Raw genomic sequence first — 17,910 nt, 5'->3', positions numbered from 1 at the left:
CATTTGGCAATATAGATATCCATACGCAACAGTCATAATAACCATCCTACATCATAATAAATATCAAATAGTTTTGTTGTTTTGGTTCTATAAAAATAAACAACAAACAAAGTTTTATATCATAATATAATAGTTTGCTGTCTCACTGATACCATAATTTAATTTTATATTAAGTTCAATTCGCTATAGTAATCTGTTATACTAATGTTTATAACAATTATATACTCACGAATATATATTTTTAGCAAGTCAGCAACTATACACCACCAACATAATGTATAGAAGACTCGTATAGTAATATTTTTGTTAGCTTAAACTTTTATCGAGTTATTTACAACTCTTAGACAGTAACATACGTTGTTAGATTTAAAGAGTACTTAAATTTAAGTACTCATAATATTACATTGACGATTATCTAATTAACTTTGAATAAAAAAAAAAAAAAAAAAAAAGTTAATTAATTTGAAACGTGGAAGGGAAGCCAATTCCAAATCAAAAGTTGTATATTATTAAAACATTGTATTCTCCTTTTCCGCGTTTAGTTGGGCTTTAGATACACCATTTACATCAATAAACACTCCTATAAATTACACCTATACTGCGTCTGTGAGCTAAGTGGGTACATGTCACCATTCACGTATCATAGAAAATTATGAGAAACAATTACGCCCAAACGATCATGGTCCCAATTTAAATTGTTTAAAAAAAATACAAAATATTCCTATACGTATCTAGACTCTAGAGAAATCATCGTGCATTTTGAAAGCTTTTTCTATGATTAACCATAATTTTCCTAAGAGTTACAGTATGATTGCCAACCAAGATAAGTAAAAAGTTGATACTTACCACTAGAATAAATGTGACATAATATAAGTATAATTAATATAATTATAAGTATGATGTTTGGCTTCTAATAATAAAATGTTCTTCGAGCGTGCCTTAACAGTACTTAATAATTAATCCAAGTATTTAATTAATTTTATTTAGTATTTTATGATTGCGTTAATAATATAAATATAGGTATGTAAAACATTTATAGTTGTTATTATTATTATTTTTTTTTTAATAGCTTATTTAAAAAATGTGCAAACAATGAATTTATGTTACTCGGGTTATGAGTTGAAAATGTATTCTAAACAAAAAAATATCAGCATCTATGATATGTGTTTTTTTTTTTTTTTTTTGTTCATAAAAACCAACTTGAATAACCTGATCAGATAAATCTGTAAAAAGTTCATCGTCATCATGAGTCGAAGAAGATTAATTTATGCGGTCGTTACTGGTATGATTATTATATTAAAATAATTTATTACATTTTGTTCACTATTTTAAAAAAAAGACTATGTAATAAATAATAGATAATATACTAATATGTCGTAAGTCTCGGAAGTTGTCTTATAAATAAATAAAATTACAATAGCCTGCTTAAATTAAGATTTTTTATTTTAGCCATTCTCTAAAGTACCAAAATATTTAAGTTTTATGTCATAATATTGTGTTCGATTGAAGCAGTTTTTTAACGCTTATTTTTTATTTCTTATTCGTGTGCAAATAATTCTTGTAATATGCAAAAACCTACAGTAATAATATATAAATTAGGTATTATTTTTTCGAAAACCACAACACTATCAACGATGTTAATTATAAAAATCCATTTTGATTTGACATTTATTAAAAATTCAAACATAAAAATTATAAAAATACATTATAGCCATAGGTATACATATAGATATATTTTAAAAGCAGACAAAACAAACTATTTGTCGATTTAATCATATTATAATTTTACTAAAAAAGACAAAATCTAGATTATTCAAAACGATATGCTCAAATCAAATATTTAAAAAACGTTCAGTTTCTATTATTTTGTAGGCAGTTTTTCTAACTCTGAGTAGGTGAAAAATTTCGCAAACTAAAATTCTGTGAATCGCATTCACCACTAGCAGCAATGTATGTAAAAAAAAAAAATGAACAAAATTGTAAAGTACAGCGACGTAAAAACCAAAATATGCGAACCACCGTGTTTTTATCGTCGCGTTTAAAATATAATATTATAATTTATTGCACATAACAGTGGCCGCGAGCGAGTTCGTGATGGGCCTGTGGGCCGGGTGGCCGTCGTGGGCGCTGACGAAGCGGCCGGAAGCCGACACGCCGGCCGAGTGGCTGAGCCGGGACGACCACTCGTGGGCCGTGGCGTCGTTCGATCTGGCCAACCTGGTGAGCGCGTGGCCGGCCAGTCTGCTCGCCGAACGCGCCGGCCGGAAGGGGTGTCTGCTGACCGTCGGCGCGGGCCTGGTCGCGTCGTTCGCGGTGCTGTACGCGCCGAGCCGCTGGGCCGTGTTCGCGGGCCGGTCGCTGGCCGGCGTCTGCAAGTCTGTGGCGTACGCCTCGGTGCCGGGCTTCATGGCCGAAATATCGGCGGACCGGGCGCGCGGTCGGTTCAACTTGGTCGTGGTGCTGTCCGACTCGCTGGGCATGCTCGTCGCCCTGTCCGTGGGCCCGCGGGTCAGGTACGCCGTCATGAACGGGCTGTCGCTGGTCGTCGGGCTGGCGTTCCTGGCGGCCGTCGTCCGCGTGCCCGAGACGCCGCACTACCTGCTGTCCAAGAGCCGGTTGGACGACGCGAGGTCGGCGCTCCGCTGGTACCGGCCACGTTCGACGACCGTCGACAACAACCGCCGCCTCAACCAGATAACGTTGGCCGTGCGGGACGACATGCGCGAGCCCGGCACGTACCGCGAGCTGTTCGCCGACGACGGCAACCGGGTCGCGGTGCTGCTGGTGGCCGGCGCGTGTTTCGCGCAGCGCGCCGGCGGCGTCGGCTGCGTGCTGGCCTACTCGACCACCACGATGCCGGCCAACGGTCCGGTCCATCCCGGCGACGTGGCCGTCGTGTTCGCCGTCGTCCGGCTGGCGTGCTCCGTGGCCGCGGTGCCGCTCATCGACGTCTACGGCCGCCGGCCGCTGCTGGTCGGCTCGCACCTGGCGCTGGCCGCCGTGACGGCCGCGTACGCGCTCTGCCTGCTGTACGTCGACGACCGGCCCGACAACTGGGGCCCGTCCGTGTGCGTCATCCTGTTCTCGGTGGCCTACTCGATGGGCGCCGGTATCGTGCCCGGCGCGCTGGTCGGCGAGATGTTCCCGGCCAACGTCAAGTCGCGCGCCGTCACCGTGGTGGCCATCGTCTCGTCGCTGGGCTCGTTCGTCATCAACAAAGCGTACCTGCCCATCAGCGACGCGTTCGGCGTGTACGTCATGTTCTTCGTGTTCTGCGCAGTCAACGGCACGTGGACCGTCCTCGCGTACCAGTTCCTGTTCGAGACCAAAGGCATGTCGCTGTCCGCCATCCAAGACCACCTGGACGACTACAACTCTTCGTCGTCCGAAGACGAAGACGGCAACAAACTGCCATTGGGTTAGGTTTGGTTTGGTTTCTTTTTTACCTTACCTTAGGTGACGCGTCTCGTCCGTCGCGAGTTATATTTTTTATTTTTTTCCCTCGTTCGCGCCAAACATCACGCATCAGTCGTAAACCCACATCACCCATCACCCTTGCCGCAGTCGTTGTCTGTGAAAATCTCGCGTTACATCGGGTACATAGCTTTTGCGTAAGTTTTGTTTACCTAATTTAACTCGATCTATCGCTCAAAACTGTCTCGACAAAGTCTGAAAAAACTATTTATATAGCCAAAATGTTTCTTTATATTTTTTAAATACTCGTACCTATTCGACCCATATATTATATCGAATATAATCGCAACCTATATATTGTAATTCAATGAATTTTGCTCAAAAAAAATTGTATAGGTTTGATATTGACCGTCCTGTAAATAATATAATCTAAATCAAATGACACAATGAGCTAATTTAAAATACATAATTTAATTCGTAATTCAATAAATATCTTTTGCGGTTATTCTTTTGAAAATAATATACTCTAGAACGAGCGTATTTATATCATACCAAACTATTATCTGTATATTTGCTATATGTTATGAAGTACTTGTATATACTTAAATAGGTAGTTAGACGACCATGTATTTATCTTTAAATCATATTTTATAATAAATAATTCTTAAATAACCTTGTTGCATTAATCTGTTGATAATGACTAATGAGATTTATTTTAATTATTATTGTTTGCTGTAATATGTATTATTATTTATAACACTATTCGTTTCACTAGGCGTTTCAGCAACTTTAGGTAGGTAAGTAATAATTCATAAGAATTATTACCTTCAGTGTTAAATCTGAATATTTTGGTTAAACAACACATGAATTTGATTCAAATATTTAAATTGAAAAGACATATTGGTCTACAGTATAGTCTAAACTATAATAGTATACTATTAATTAATAACGTTTTATTTTCAACAAAAGTTTAATTTAATTGTGCTTAATATTTTCATATAATCAATTTGATAATTTTTAACCATATTCAATGAATTTAAAAAAATTTATAGATCTAATATTAAAAATGATTGAAATTGTAAGCACGGAATCGACTGATGTGTATATTTTGTAAAAATGGGTTTAACTTATGATTAAATTTAATCAATTTGTTATCTATTATTATAATAGTTACTGCAAGTTAACAAGACTATAAGTATAAAATTTTGGACGATTTGGTGTACTGGTGTATTCCCTCGAATAGCCATGTGCTCTATGAAATCAAATATATATATAATAATTAATAATGTGCACTGAACACACATGAGTACATGACACATTATATAAATGGGTCGTGACTTTTGTCCATTATAATAAGAGTATATTTAAAAAAAAAAACTTCGACCACATTAAATATTATGTAGAATTATTTATAGATAAAATTATTTTATCATAAAAATAATAGTATTGAAACTACCAATATAATGTTTGTATTTATTATAATAAAATAAAATATATGTTATGCATGTATAAGCATATTATGTTAAGCAACTTCTTATATCTCTGTGTCTTTGAGGTGGCCTACACATACAAGTAAATTCAGAGAGTTTTAAACTTTTAACAGATTTTTAGATTGTTAGTAATTCAGAATATTCAGATATGTTTTAGTCAGCGCTTCAGCATTACAACTTAAAAACTTAATTTCGTATACAAAAACAAAACTTGATAAAAATATATAAATCAGCGGTTATCGACCTGGTTATATTTACGTACCACCTATATACAGTTTGCAAATTTTAACGTACAACTAGACTTAATAACCTTTTTTATGCTTGTTAAAAATGTTTTTCGTTTATTTTATATGTAGGTACACAATTTTATTTTACTAAGAACTACAAAATTATGACAATATAAGTATAAGTATCTAATTCACAAAAATAAATTCATCATCATCACATCATCGATATATTATGAAAAAAACCAACTAATATCAAATAAACCAAACAATATTTAATGTTAATAATGATTCATTCCAATTTTGTTTATAAAGGGAAATATTCTTCGCGTACCACAGGTTGAGAAGCGGCTGATGTAAATAGTTTGGTTATAAAAAAAATTGACAAAGTACATACGTGTCACGTGTGTTTGACAACTATTGAGGTATCATTTGTATAAATTGTATAATTTTATTAAAATATTGTCCACTTTAATACTCAAGTATCTGACTATAATAACAGTGGTACGTACTCGTAAAACCTACTCGGTCTCCCGTGTCACCTGTCGCGTGAACAGGTGGGTGAGTCTAACGAGCCGTGCTGTTAGTGTCCCGAAGTGGCGGTCGATAAGAACGAACAATGAAACGGTATTGTACTTTTTACTAGTTATTTCTATGTGGACCGTGTCAACGTCGGTTGCTATTTATTGTAGGGAGGGGGGAAATGTTTTAAAAAATACGTACATCGAAAACAACATTTTTCCGTTCGTAAAAACACCACATACGGTTCCCGAGTTCATAAGACATGTACTATAAGAAAAATACTTTTATACATAAACCTCTATTATTGACAGGACCTACATTTTTCTATACACGTAATCATCAATTATGATCCAGGCAAAATGGTTAAACATTTGGTACGCGGGTTTCTTATAAGTTAATCTTGTAACAGTGTTAAAAACAATTGTAAATGTGTCATGGCCGTTGGTCAAAAAATTATTTTTCACAAGCGTTGTTTAGCGTTCAAATCGACTGCGAGACAATCGTTATTACGACAGAACTAGCAGATGTCCATACCAAAAATTATTGTTCCTTCGTATACACGACGATTTATGCTTATTACTATATAGTAAGAGACTCGTACTTGGACTAGTAGCCAAGGGCGGCCATTAGGGGGTGCAATAAGGTGACACCCCCTAGAATAGAAAAAATATTATTAGTTTTTTAGTTATGAATAATAAATTAATTTTTCTCAGGATAATATTACGAAAATTTATTTATGATTATGATTGTCACCCCCCTAGGTTTTGACAGATAGGCGCCCTTGATGGTAGCTAAAGTATATGGCTAGTTTTCGCGCAAAACCGCGGTTTTCACAGACAATTTGTAGACGTATAGGTTTATGCCTTCTCTAACCTAGGACTTAACTGTTTTAACTCGTATATTGAAGTCGAGAGCATTATCTGTGTTTGTTGGTACGTTGGTTTTCAACGATATTTCAACGAATATACTACAATGTTCCTACTTGACTTTAAGCTCGACGATAGGTCAAGAAGCTAACATAACAATATCGGTTACTCTGATCGCAAATTCGCCATGATATTGCACGTGAGCCAGATAGAGAGTAAACAAATAGTGTGTGCTGACATAGTGACAATTGTGACAAATTATATGCTCTTAATTATTATTCTTAGGTTTAAATTAATATAAATTATCGTACGAGTACCTATTACTTCATATACTTCGTGTAAATATATACATATATATTGTGTAAACTTGCTATTATACTGGTATTATACCACCTATATATAGGTATATACCTTGTATAGTTGAACAAAAATACACAATTTATGATAGTCGTTTGTGATTTGTCTATATAATATATATTGTATACATATTTTGTAGTTAATAACCATACCTTTAAACACCGCACAACGACACTATCGTATAGTATAGGTGTATACGTAATATTGCTGTTATATATGTATACGTATATAAACTAAAAATAACGTAGTCGGTGTTGGCCGTAGGACATTACCTATATAGCGTGTCGGTGACGCAGACAACTGAAATGCGACGACATAGGCGCCTTCGTCCTAAAATACTCAGAACAAGCGTAAAAAACGAAGGTTAATTTTCTCTAAATATAAAAACATTACGAGTTTATGGTGTATAAATGTGTGTTGTGTTTGTAGGTACGGTTCGTACATATTTTGTGTTGTCATTCCGTGACTTGTATTAAAAAAAAAGGGAGTTTTACCTACAAAAAAAAGCGAATATTGTTAGATGAAATTCGAAAAAAAACCGAAAGACTTCAATGATCTCGTGACACGAGTTGATTACATCCGATTCGGCTAAAATTTTGCGTGGATAGTTTTTACGAGTATTCGAAGGATTTATAGTGTAGGTCGTAATAGGTACCGTAATCTATAGGTATATAGTTAAAAAATGTTCAAGATCGATTGTTATAATAATCACATTTGATAAACCGTGTATTTATACTTTGTTACAAAACACAATCGCAGTTGGCCATAAAAAAAATATATAATACGAAAAAAAAAAATATTAAAGATCTCAAAATTAAATTATATAGTGCCGTTATATAGCGTTGCCGAAAATATACTAATAGAACTTTTTCTGGCGAGAGAGGACTGAGGAGCCAATCGGGATGCGTGTTATATTCATATACCTATATGAAAAGTAAGTAGGTATATGGTTTGAACCACGTTCGTGTTGCGCTTAATTCGCGAAATTTGTTCGAAAATATTTGACAGGAAAATTGCCGAGCATGTGAAATCGGCATTTTGAAGGCCATTGCGATTTGTTATTGTGTTGGTAAGCAAGGTTCGATGCGGAAAAAAAAGGCAAACAAGTGGGTACCGCTCTGCTGTACTTAGTTGTCGAGTGGGTCACTATTATAGGTGTGTTAAATTGGAATTCAATGATACATCATATTGTTTACGAAAAACGATTCTGAGCGGAAATGGTGTGAGCCTATATCACTAAGTATGTTTTATAATATTATGTTTTTTTTATACCTATTAGCTGTTTAAGTCATTCATTATTTTATTTTAATTTAATTATTATAATAATTATATATATTTATACTACATTTTATCAACCTATTTGACTCAAAATTAAATAACATCTTTCTGCAGTAAAACAGTAAAAATAGGTTCATATTATAAATAGATAATATTTTAAAATAAATCAAAAATGTCATTACGTACAATTAATTTCATAGTTATATTAAAATAATAAAATATACGTAAAAGTTTTAAGTTACCACCAAAATTTGAACTTAATAATAGTCTGTATATTTTTAGATTGTATTGTTTTAGTAGAGCTACTAATGAAGAATCTTATATACAGTTTTTTATGCATTTTTTACTATAAAATAATAAACAATTTTTCAAATACATTTAAAAAAATTGTGACAATTTATTTTTAATGTTTTTAATTTTTACATAGATATAAGAATAAATTAGTGGGATCTTGTATTAATTTTTTAGGAATTGCAACGCAGCAAATTATTTTTTATTGGCATTTATAATAAATAAATTTAATACATAGATTTATATATGTATGAGATATTTGAAAAAATATTTATAAGTAATATAAATAGCTCAAAAAAACAAAATATTTTGATAATTATACAACTTCTAGAAAAAAAAACACTAATTCAAATAATTTGAATTAGTATTTTCTTAATAGTTTGTGAAAATGTCTTAAAGCTTATCTTGGATTATTGTTTTTTTGAAATAAAACAAAATAAAAAAATCTATCTCGTCAAAAATTGGTGCTACATAAAATATTCCATTTTACATATTTTTTTGTTTTTTTTTTTTTTTGCTCATCCCGAATTATAGAAAAAATTAGACACAATTTGGCATTTTCTACCATAAAACGCTTTCGAAGACGATGAAATTAAAATTAAAACATGCACTTGTCGGAGGGACAAGCGGAGTGCTCAGAATCTAAATCTTATCACCCGAATTAAAATTTCAATCAAGTGTTATTAATATAAGATAATTTATCTTTGAGAAAAAAAATAATAACAATTGTCTATCTTTAATACCTAAAACGGGTTAATTTTTTTTTATATCATACCTATTACAATAATTAAGTAGTTAGGTACACTAAGATAGAATTTAATTTTATAGATTAAACATATTTAACTATAACGTGTGTCAAGTATTTATGTATTAATAAGCATGAATATATCTATTTTTAAAAAGGATAAAATAATACAGTTATATTAATTGTCTTGTTTTTTTTTCGACAATCGACCTATTTTTTTTTTAATAATGGAGTACTCTGTGTAGTGCTGAAATTACATTTGTATACATTTAAAATGACCTAAAAATGAATTTTTTTTTTATCAAGCATTTATGTGATATGTTGATTTCAATGCTGAAGTACTTACAGCTCAATTTATGAAGCATAATTATATAATCGTTAGACTACATGGTTACAATTAATATTTTTTACTTTTATTTTACCTTTCTAATCCTATTTTCCTGTTTAGATTTTATACATTTTATATTCCGTCGTTTTTATTATAATCGCACCCTATATTAGAAAATGAATAGGTATATAATTATATAGAACCTATATTTCTAACTCAACTGGCAACTTGTACTTTGTAATTTTTCAGTTATAAATCCTAATTGTAAAACCAAAAGATCAATGGATGAAGATCTATACAATACGTCAAATGTCAATACTTATACATTTATTTAAATTAAAACAAGTTACGTAGTTACGTTCATAACTTCTAAGTTCTAATTAATAAATAGTTACATAATTTTCAAGTATCTACTTAAACTTAAACTGAAACTGAAATTACAATTTTTATTACCATAAATTTAAACGAGATAAAGATTAAACTATTAAAGTTACATTTCAATAATTAACTACCTTCTATCCATCTATAGGTTATGATATGACGATATCAGTATTTTTTGTTGTAAGTTTATTTTAAAAATTAATATATTTTATTGGTATACGTAAAAGTATGTTTTTTTTTAAAAAATATCGATATCTAACAATTATCTATTTATTTAAAGTTTAAATAGAATCATTAATTTATTTCAATCGTGGGAAATAAATAAAATATTTAAAAAATAAATAAATTTTCAATAAAATATTTTATACATCGACTATAAGACGAAGACGTCTACTACCTACGTCCTACTTATACTTTTAATTATTTTTTCTTTTCACTAAAATTACAAGTTTACAAGTATACCATTAAGCACTTATCAGGTAGTGTTATAAGTAATATACTAATATGTATTAGCCATTAGGTATATTATTTTTGAACATTATTTATATAAAGGATTTGTCGTCATATTAATCATTAATGTATTATAATAGTATACCTACCATTACCTATTTGCTATTATATACATTGTGTATACTGTACTGTTTGTGTGAGAGTGAAGCAGAGTGTAGAATATTTTTATTTTTATTTTTTTTTGTGTGGTCCAGACATTTTCTATACCGAATGGTCGCATTTTTCATTTCCGTTGAGCTGTATACAGTCAATAAATAACAAAACCAATAAATCCGTTCTCTAGTTTCTACTCATTAGGTAGGTATATGGACCATTCTTTACAAACCAACAGATTCCAAACTGTTTTGGTTCACGGTTTTTTTTTTTTAAATAGAAAACTTGTTCTACGTGGACATGCCTCCCATGAATAATATAAAATATATAGATAGGTAGGCAATTAATATTGTTTAATTTAATGTCGAAAATTAAAATTGTATGATATAAATATGTTAAACATTTTAACTTCTAGGTGTTCTTCGAGAATATTATAAATATTTGAATTGGAAGCTTTTTGGTATAGATACCCATCTTAATTCTCAGTAGAAAAGTTACAGAGTACATTGTAATTTAATGCAGTGTACTTATAACTATACTGATTAAATTGAATAAAATTCATAAATAATATCAAAAACTCATAAAAAGTAAAATGTAAAAGTTTGTAGGTATATTATTTGTTAAGAATTAATATGTGAGAATGATTAATTCCACTATGTAAAACCATTGTTATTTTTGTATAATTAAATATTGTACAGTAACCTTCATATCAATTATAAATATATTTTTAAAATGGTAAATCATTCTAGAAGGTATAGTCTAGCATAGTCTACTATAGTACTATCTCCAGTATTTAAAATATATATGCCTTTTAATAACTTACAACTCTGAGTCACATTATTATACATTTGAGGCATTTGAGCAGGTCATTAAATTTACAAAGAATTCATTTTTTTTCACGGAAAATCGGGAAAACACTAGAAGAACAGTATAAGATTAAACATACAAAACATCAAAATGTATGCAAAATACATACAACTATATTACCTACTCTCAGAATGATTTAACTAAATATATCTTTGTAATATAGCCTTTGACATCTTAAAATAGTTGGCATATTAAAAATCCTATATCCCCTGCAGCTTGATATTTTGGTTAATTTTAAATCAATAAGTGTCCATAAGATCTAAATAACTTCTAAATTGTAATTTAACTGAATATCAAAAGCTACTAGGTAAATATGTATTCTAAAAACAACTATTATTGATAATAAAATATAATTATCATTAATTAAAATATTTAACTCTTGAATTATATACTTACATATAAAATGTTTATCCAATCTGGATAATTTAATATGATCTTCAAATTTTAAAAATTAAAAATTAAAAACCAATTCAAACTGAAAGAAAGTATAATTATTAATAAATATGTATCATACTCGACAAACTAATACTATATAAAGCCCCATACTTAAAGTAAAATAATTATTAATTATGTTTTTATTAAAATAAAAAATTGCTGATGAAAATGTATTTTACTTCTATGGGAGATTTCATGATCATTTAACTTTTCATATAAATACTCAACCAACATTCAACACCCAAAACTCAGTCACTTGAATCTTAATAGATGTCTTTAAAATGACAAGGCACTATTAATCCTTAAATACATTTAAATAAAATATAAATAAATGTATCTCATATCTTAAGAAAATAAAATAAAAATTTATCGTATCTTTGAGTTAACACTTATTTATTATAGCAATAAATGTCAGATATCATTAAGGTAACCGAATAGGTATAATAGAAATAGATATCATCACCAACTACACGTATTAAGTACTTCAAAAGTACAATAATAGACATTTCAATTGGCACAATCTTTTCATTAAATTGTAAATTGAAATAGTTGATATAGTCATAAATTATCAGTAAAAAAATATCACATTAAGCATAACAAAACATTAAAAAAGATAGGAACAGAATAAATTATGATTATTATTAAAAATTAATGTAATGTAGTAATGTATTAATATTGATATGAAATCTACAAAAGTCAAGGTTGATTAGTGTGTTCACAATTATAACACTTTTGTAAAAGGATCAGATACAATAGTATATATTAAGACAAAAATAACTTATTTTTTGTATTATTTAGGTGTATACTCTTAACAGTCTTAACACTCTTAACAATGTATAATAATACTACGTTAGCATTTAGTAGCTTTAAAATGATCACTGAAACTAAAATAATATAAACTTATATTCCTTATTGAGGAATAAGGTACATGGTAAATGATAAGAATACATTTTGTAAAATAACAGAATTATGAACATTTTAAAAATAATTCAGAGAAACTGAAAATATTATTTGGGTGATATTGATTAAAATAACATAAAAAAAAGATGGCTAAAAAAAAAAAAAAAAAAAAATGTATTATTGATTTTATATAAAGCTATGATTTGTATATTTTTATTAATGCATTTGAAAAAACAATTTAATTAAATTAATAATTTACCAAAAAAAAAACATTATAAACAATACTTTTTAGGTGGAGGCATAATAGGTATGAAATCGGTAAACTGATCTTGAGCAAATGCTTCATTGTCTATTTTACCATATACTTCAGTTTGCATAAGTATCTTCAATTGTGGCTCGTTCTCAGATTTATTTTGGGTTTTTTTGGTAACAAAACTAAATGTCTCTAGTTCAGTTTTTTTATCCTCTGGCATTTTCAAAGATCTAATAGACATATCCCAATAACTGTTTTGGTCCACTTGTATAGAATTTTCAAAAGGTGTTTTTTGAACTTTTGAATTTTCACACTTCATAAATGTTGATATCTGAAGTAATAAAAAAGTAACATACAAAATAACATTAAATTATATATTATGTAAAATATAATTAAAATATGGAGACCAAAGTAATATTCATATACTCACTATATCTTCTTGTATGTGCCTCTTAAATGTTAATATATCATCTTTCTGCCTTTGAGCTTTTAAGATTAATTCATCAACTGTCCGTTTCTAAACCATAAACAATACATTCAAAATTAATATACCATAATTGGTTTTTTGTTTATATAAAATATTTATAATTCATGCAAAGCTAACACTGTGATTTGCAAGGCACTGAGCAATCTATAAATGAGGGGTTCACTAACTCTTGGAGTCTTAGACAACAAATAAAATTGGAATTATTGTCTTAATCATAAACTACCATGAGTTTTACACAATATCTAGCTATACTTTATCTTAAATTAATCTTAAAGGTTGACTTGTAAAATTAAACTGTATCACTATTTTATGAAAAAAAAAATCATGTATTATTTTTAAGTTGTTAACACAGTAGCTTTAGAATCTGATAAGAAAATACCGATTGTTGAAACCTATAACGAGATCAGTTCATTAAAATCAGAAAAAAAAATATACAGGATACTCAATGATAAATGATACTAGCATTTCAAAGGAGTTAAATGTATACTATAGTAACAAATAGAAAATAAAATATATTTATATTTATTATAATTATAATATATTATAAATTATAGTTTAATAATGATTTCTTTAAAACATGTATTAGGTAAGTACTAAGAAGTAAATATTATATATTGATTATCTAGTAAAAGTTGCAACTAATATGAAAAAAGCGCTAGGTGTAGTTGGCTAACAGCTATTCTGGTAAGTCAATTCCTGAAAAATAGTTATTTATCATTATCAGATCGTTGGGTATCCAGTATATTTTAATAAGTGTCATTGAATGGAAAATAAGTGAGATTCAATATGAGATCGAGTCGCATTTGATGTGAAACGCACTATAATATCTTAATAAATACGATCATGAGCACCCATTGAGAAACAAGACATGGCACTTTCTCCTCCTCCCTTCTGGAAAAATAATATTGACCCTAAGTTTAAAAATATTACAAATTACAATGTAAATATTTGAGAAATTGTTCATTCCCCTTCCCTCCTCACTAAAATATTATTTTGGGGATTATAGGATACAAGAACTCTTTTACCACCATTTCAATTAAAAAAAGTAAAACATAGAAACATTTTATGTTTAATAGGTAACTATTATAGTTTATAGTTAATATGATAAAATTACTATAAATATTTATAAATGGTAACTTATTATTAGTTTTTGTCTGTGGTGGACAATAAAAGATTGTACTTGCCCCTACTGAATTTACTAGCCATTTGCCTGATATAGTGATATATAATGAAACCATGGCCCTCCATATAAGTCAGCCACCTGAGTACAATCTAAATAATCTAATTATGAATAGAGTATATTATTTCATTAATCATATACATATTAAATCAAAATTGACTCAATTATATTAAATTAATTAATATTTAATCTGAAAAATGTACCCTACTATGTTAAAAACTTGTAAAATGTAAATATTTACTCATCAAAAAGTTAAATATGTAAGTTTATCACATATTGTATTGGTTAGACAAAATCAATTTACAAATAAAAATAACATGTACTAAGATAATCTAAATTTAAATAACATTTCTATATAGTAATGGGAATTAGTAAAATATTCTCTACATAGTATATTATATTAGTTGTAAGTTTGTTACTTACATGAATCAAACCAGGATTGGCAGTAATATTTTTAGTTATGTAATAATCACATCTAATTTCTTCAAATGATATTTCAATCAAGTTTAAACTTCCAACTGGTTGAATAGGAAATTCATGTCCAATAGGCTGGAAACACGTGAATGGCCAAATATTACTCAATGATATTTGTCTTATATGATTTTGGAATGTTTTACTGAAAACAATTTTATATTATGATACTTATAAAAACAGCTTTGCTTGTGAAAAAAAGATTAAAAATAAATAAAAATGTATAAAATTATTATAATGTCTCACTAAAAACTAGTAAACTGGAATACAATATGTGCCTTCCTCTCCAGTCAAGAAACTGAGAAAAGGGCGACTGTGACAATTTAATAAGTATTTTATTTTATTTGAAACAACTTAGCGATGAAATATTGTATTATTATTAAAGTTCAGTCAAAATGTAAAAAAAAACTAATTATAATTTGAGCCTTTTACTTTTTCTGGTTTATAAATGAATAAAATGCATTGTATGACACTGGCCGGTATTTGGAAAAACTTTGCAAAAAAAAAATCATAATAAAAGAAGTAAAATTGTATTATTAGAAACGTAGAACATAAAAAAAGTATATTGTTTAATATATATATATATAAAGTTAAGGATTACTTATTACTTATTAAGTTATACTAGTTATACAAGTCATTACCTATTAGTTAAATATTTATCTGATATTGAGTCTTTATTTGAAATTAAATAGTACTTACATTTCATTTTCATAGTATTTTAACTTATTTTCTAAATCATTAACATTATTGGTCCCGTGTATATATCTTTGACCATCTGAATTCTTATTCCTAAAAAGATTTAGTAATACAAATTGTATAGTTTTAATCATAATGAAATCAAAATTAATTGATTATTATAATATATATATATATACACACATCATAATATATTATGTTGAGTATGTGATGTACATATGGTGAAACTAATTACATTTCAATTTAAAGATTCAAAATTTGAGTACCTATTAGAACTGGCATGAACTTTGTTTGTATTATACTCGTAATTATAATTTCTACCTCGACTGTCATCTTCTTTATAATTCTTTAAATTGTGCTGTTTTTGAGTTTGATGACCATAATGATTATTGGAATCATACAATTCTTTATCATTTCTTTGATTATAATAATTATCCCTGTCGTTATAATCCTTTTTATAGTTGTAGTTTGTGCTTTTACTTCCAGGTTCGTATTTTGTTTGGGTGTACTCATTATAACTATCATAGTCATTATTATAATCTCTACTATGAGCACTATCAGATTCATAATAACTTTTGTTTACGTTTCCTAAAAATAAAACATGCAAATCATATTAAGAATAAAGTAAGAAAATACAATAAAATATGGGTAAGTACAATATATGCGTTGTTCGATTTCTAATCAATTGATAATATGCAAACATTTTCTTAGTAATTTTATCGGAAAAAATGCTTTAGACATTATTATTAATTAGTTTAGAATATATCAACTTACTATTGCTCCTTGATTGGTGTCCATAGTTTGAGCGCTGTGGTTCATCATGCGAGAACCGACAGGACGAGCCGTAATAACAATTTCCTTGCAAATAAAATTTGCATCTCGGTGTAGACATAATTACCGCAAGAGCTCAGAATAATTTATGAAATCAACAACGGAGTTTCGACGGCCGTAACGCTACAGTTTTGAATTCACGAAGAAGAGTAGAAAAAAAACCGTAATTGACATTATCACGACGACTGTTATCAGTTTAAAACCAACGACCGTTTGATACCGATTGACGGCAATATGATACGACGATACGCACCGCACATAAAAGTTATTTCTTGTACAGTCGATTTGTTCCGTCGATTGTCCGATCGCAGATTTATGATTTTACGAACATTCCGCAGCAAGGGCGTACTCAACGGTTAAAAACGGCCAAAACGATTGATCCGCTAACATTTTTTATGATGATTGTGTTATTCACATTTGTGGTATTGTTCTGTGGTATTAGGTAGCCACAATAATTACTATCATATTATCGAAAAAATGATTTAACTTGATATAAACGCTACAAGTCTATTCATATACCTACTAGATAAAAACTAATAGGTATATTATATTTATACCAGTCAGCTACACACAGAAACCTTATCGTCGAGACGTTGTTCTTCTAAACCACGGTTTATATCTTAAATGGCGGTCCAAAAACTATGTATATTGTAGTATTATATTATTACCGACGGTACCGGAAACGACTCACGATTACACTTTTATCGATTAAATTTAGTTTATCTAATAAGTCTGTGCGATCGTGTCGTTGCAGGTTGTTCGCAAATCTGTTGTTTTTTTTTTTTTTTGTTCTAATAATTGGATTTTAAAACAATGAATCAGAACCGTAGTCAATCTGGTTCGTCGTTAAATTATTTTAAAGTTTACCTTACACTAAATGTTGAACATTGAGTTTTACACGTAAGACGGTAAAACATACTTAATAAATACAATCGACTGAACGGATTAGCTCTATACTTACAGAGAAATCAAATGTTCAGAAGTGCTGTCAATATTAGGGGAAAAATATAGGTACTTAATTTTGTCATTTAGCCTTCTAATAAATAGGATAAATAATCACCATATTCATGATTTAATTAATTAATAATATAGTTTTACAGTTATAATTTCAGCAACTAGTTCAAAAGAAGTATGTGCACAAAGCTTTCGGATTTCTGCACATACTTAAAAATAAATAAAATTACTATTTGAAATTAATTTTGTTTAGCCCCCCCCCCCGAAAAAAAATCCCCATTGTTCCAAAGATATATATGTTTCTATATTATATCTTTGGTGGTTCTGATACACAAAA

At 29.7% G+C, this 17,910-nt stretch overlaps 2 protein-coding genes across 2 annotated transcripts; one reads left to right on the top strand and one right to left on the bottom strand.

Moving 5' to 3' along the window:
* Nucleotides 1–2,094: 2,094 nt before the first annotated feature.
* Nucleotides 2,095–3,960, top strand: LOC132926593 (facilitated trehalose transporter Tret1-2 homolog). Its single transcript, XM_060990961.1, has one exon. The coding sequence runs from the start codon at nt 2,095–2,097 to the stop codon at nt 3,421–3,423; it is 1,329 nt and encodes a 442-aa protein (XP_060846944.1). The 3' UTR covers nt 3,424–3,960.
* Nucleotides 3,961–12,415: 8,455 nt separating this feature from the next.
* LOC132927467 (protein dopey homolog PFC0245c-like) lies at nt 12,416–17,106 on the bottom strand. Its single transcript, XM_060992006.1, has 6 exons — nt 16,563–17,106; nt 16,055–16,376; nt 15,792–15,881; nt 15,045–15,237; nt 13,385–13,471; nt 12,416–13,285 (listed from the first exon to the last, which is right to left on the bottom strand). Exons 1-6 carry the CDS (start codon nt 16,678–16,680, stop codon nt 12,974–12,976), a joined length of 1,122 nt encoding a protein of 373 aa, XP_060847989.1. The 5' UTR covers nt 16,681–17,106; the 3' UTR covers nt 12,416–12,973.
* Between the last annotated feature and the right edge of the window lie 804 nt (nt 17,107–17,910).

Source organism: Rhopalosiphum padi, chromosome 3 (assembly GCF_020882245.1).
Source record: "Rhopalosiphum padi isolate XX-2018 chromosome 3, ASM2088224v1, whole genome shotgun sequence".
Taxonomy (NCBI): Eukaryota; Metazoa; Arthropoda; class Insecta; order Hemiptera; family Aphididae; genus Rhopalosiphum; species Rhopalosiphum padi.
Note: the sequence above shows the minus strand (reverse complement) of the source record. Positions and strands in the feature narration are given on the sequence as shown.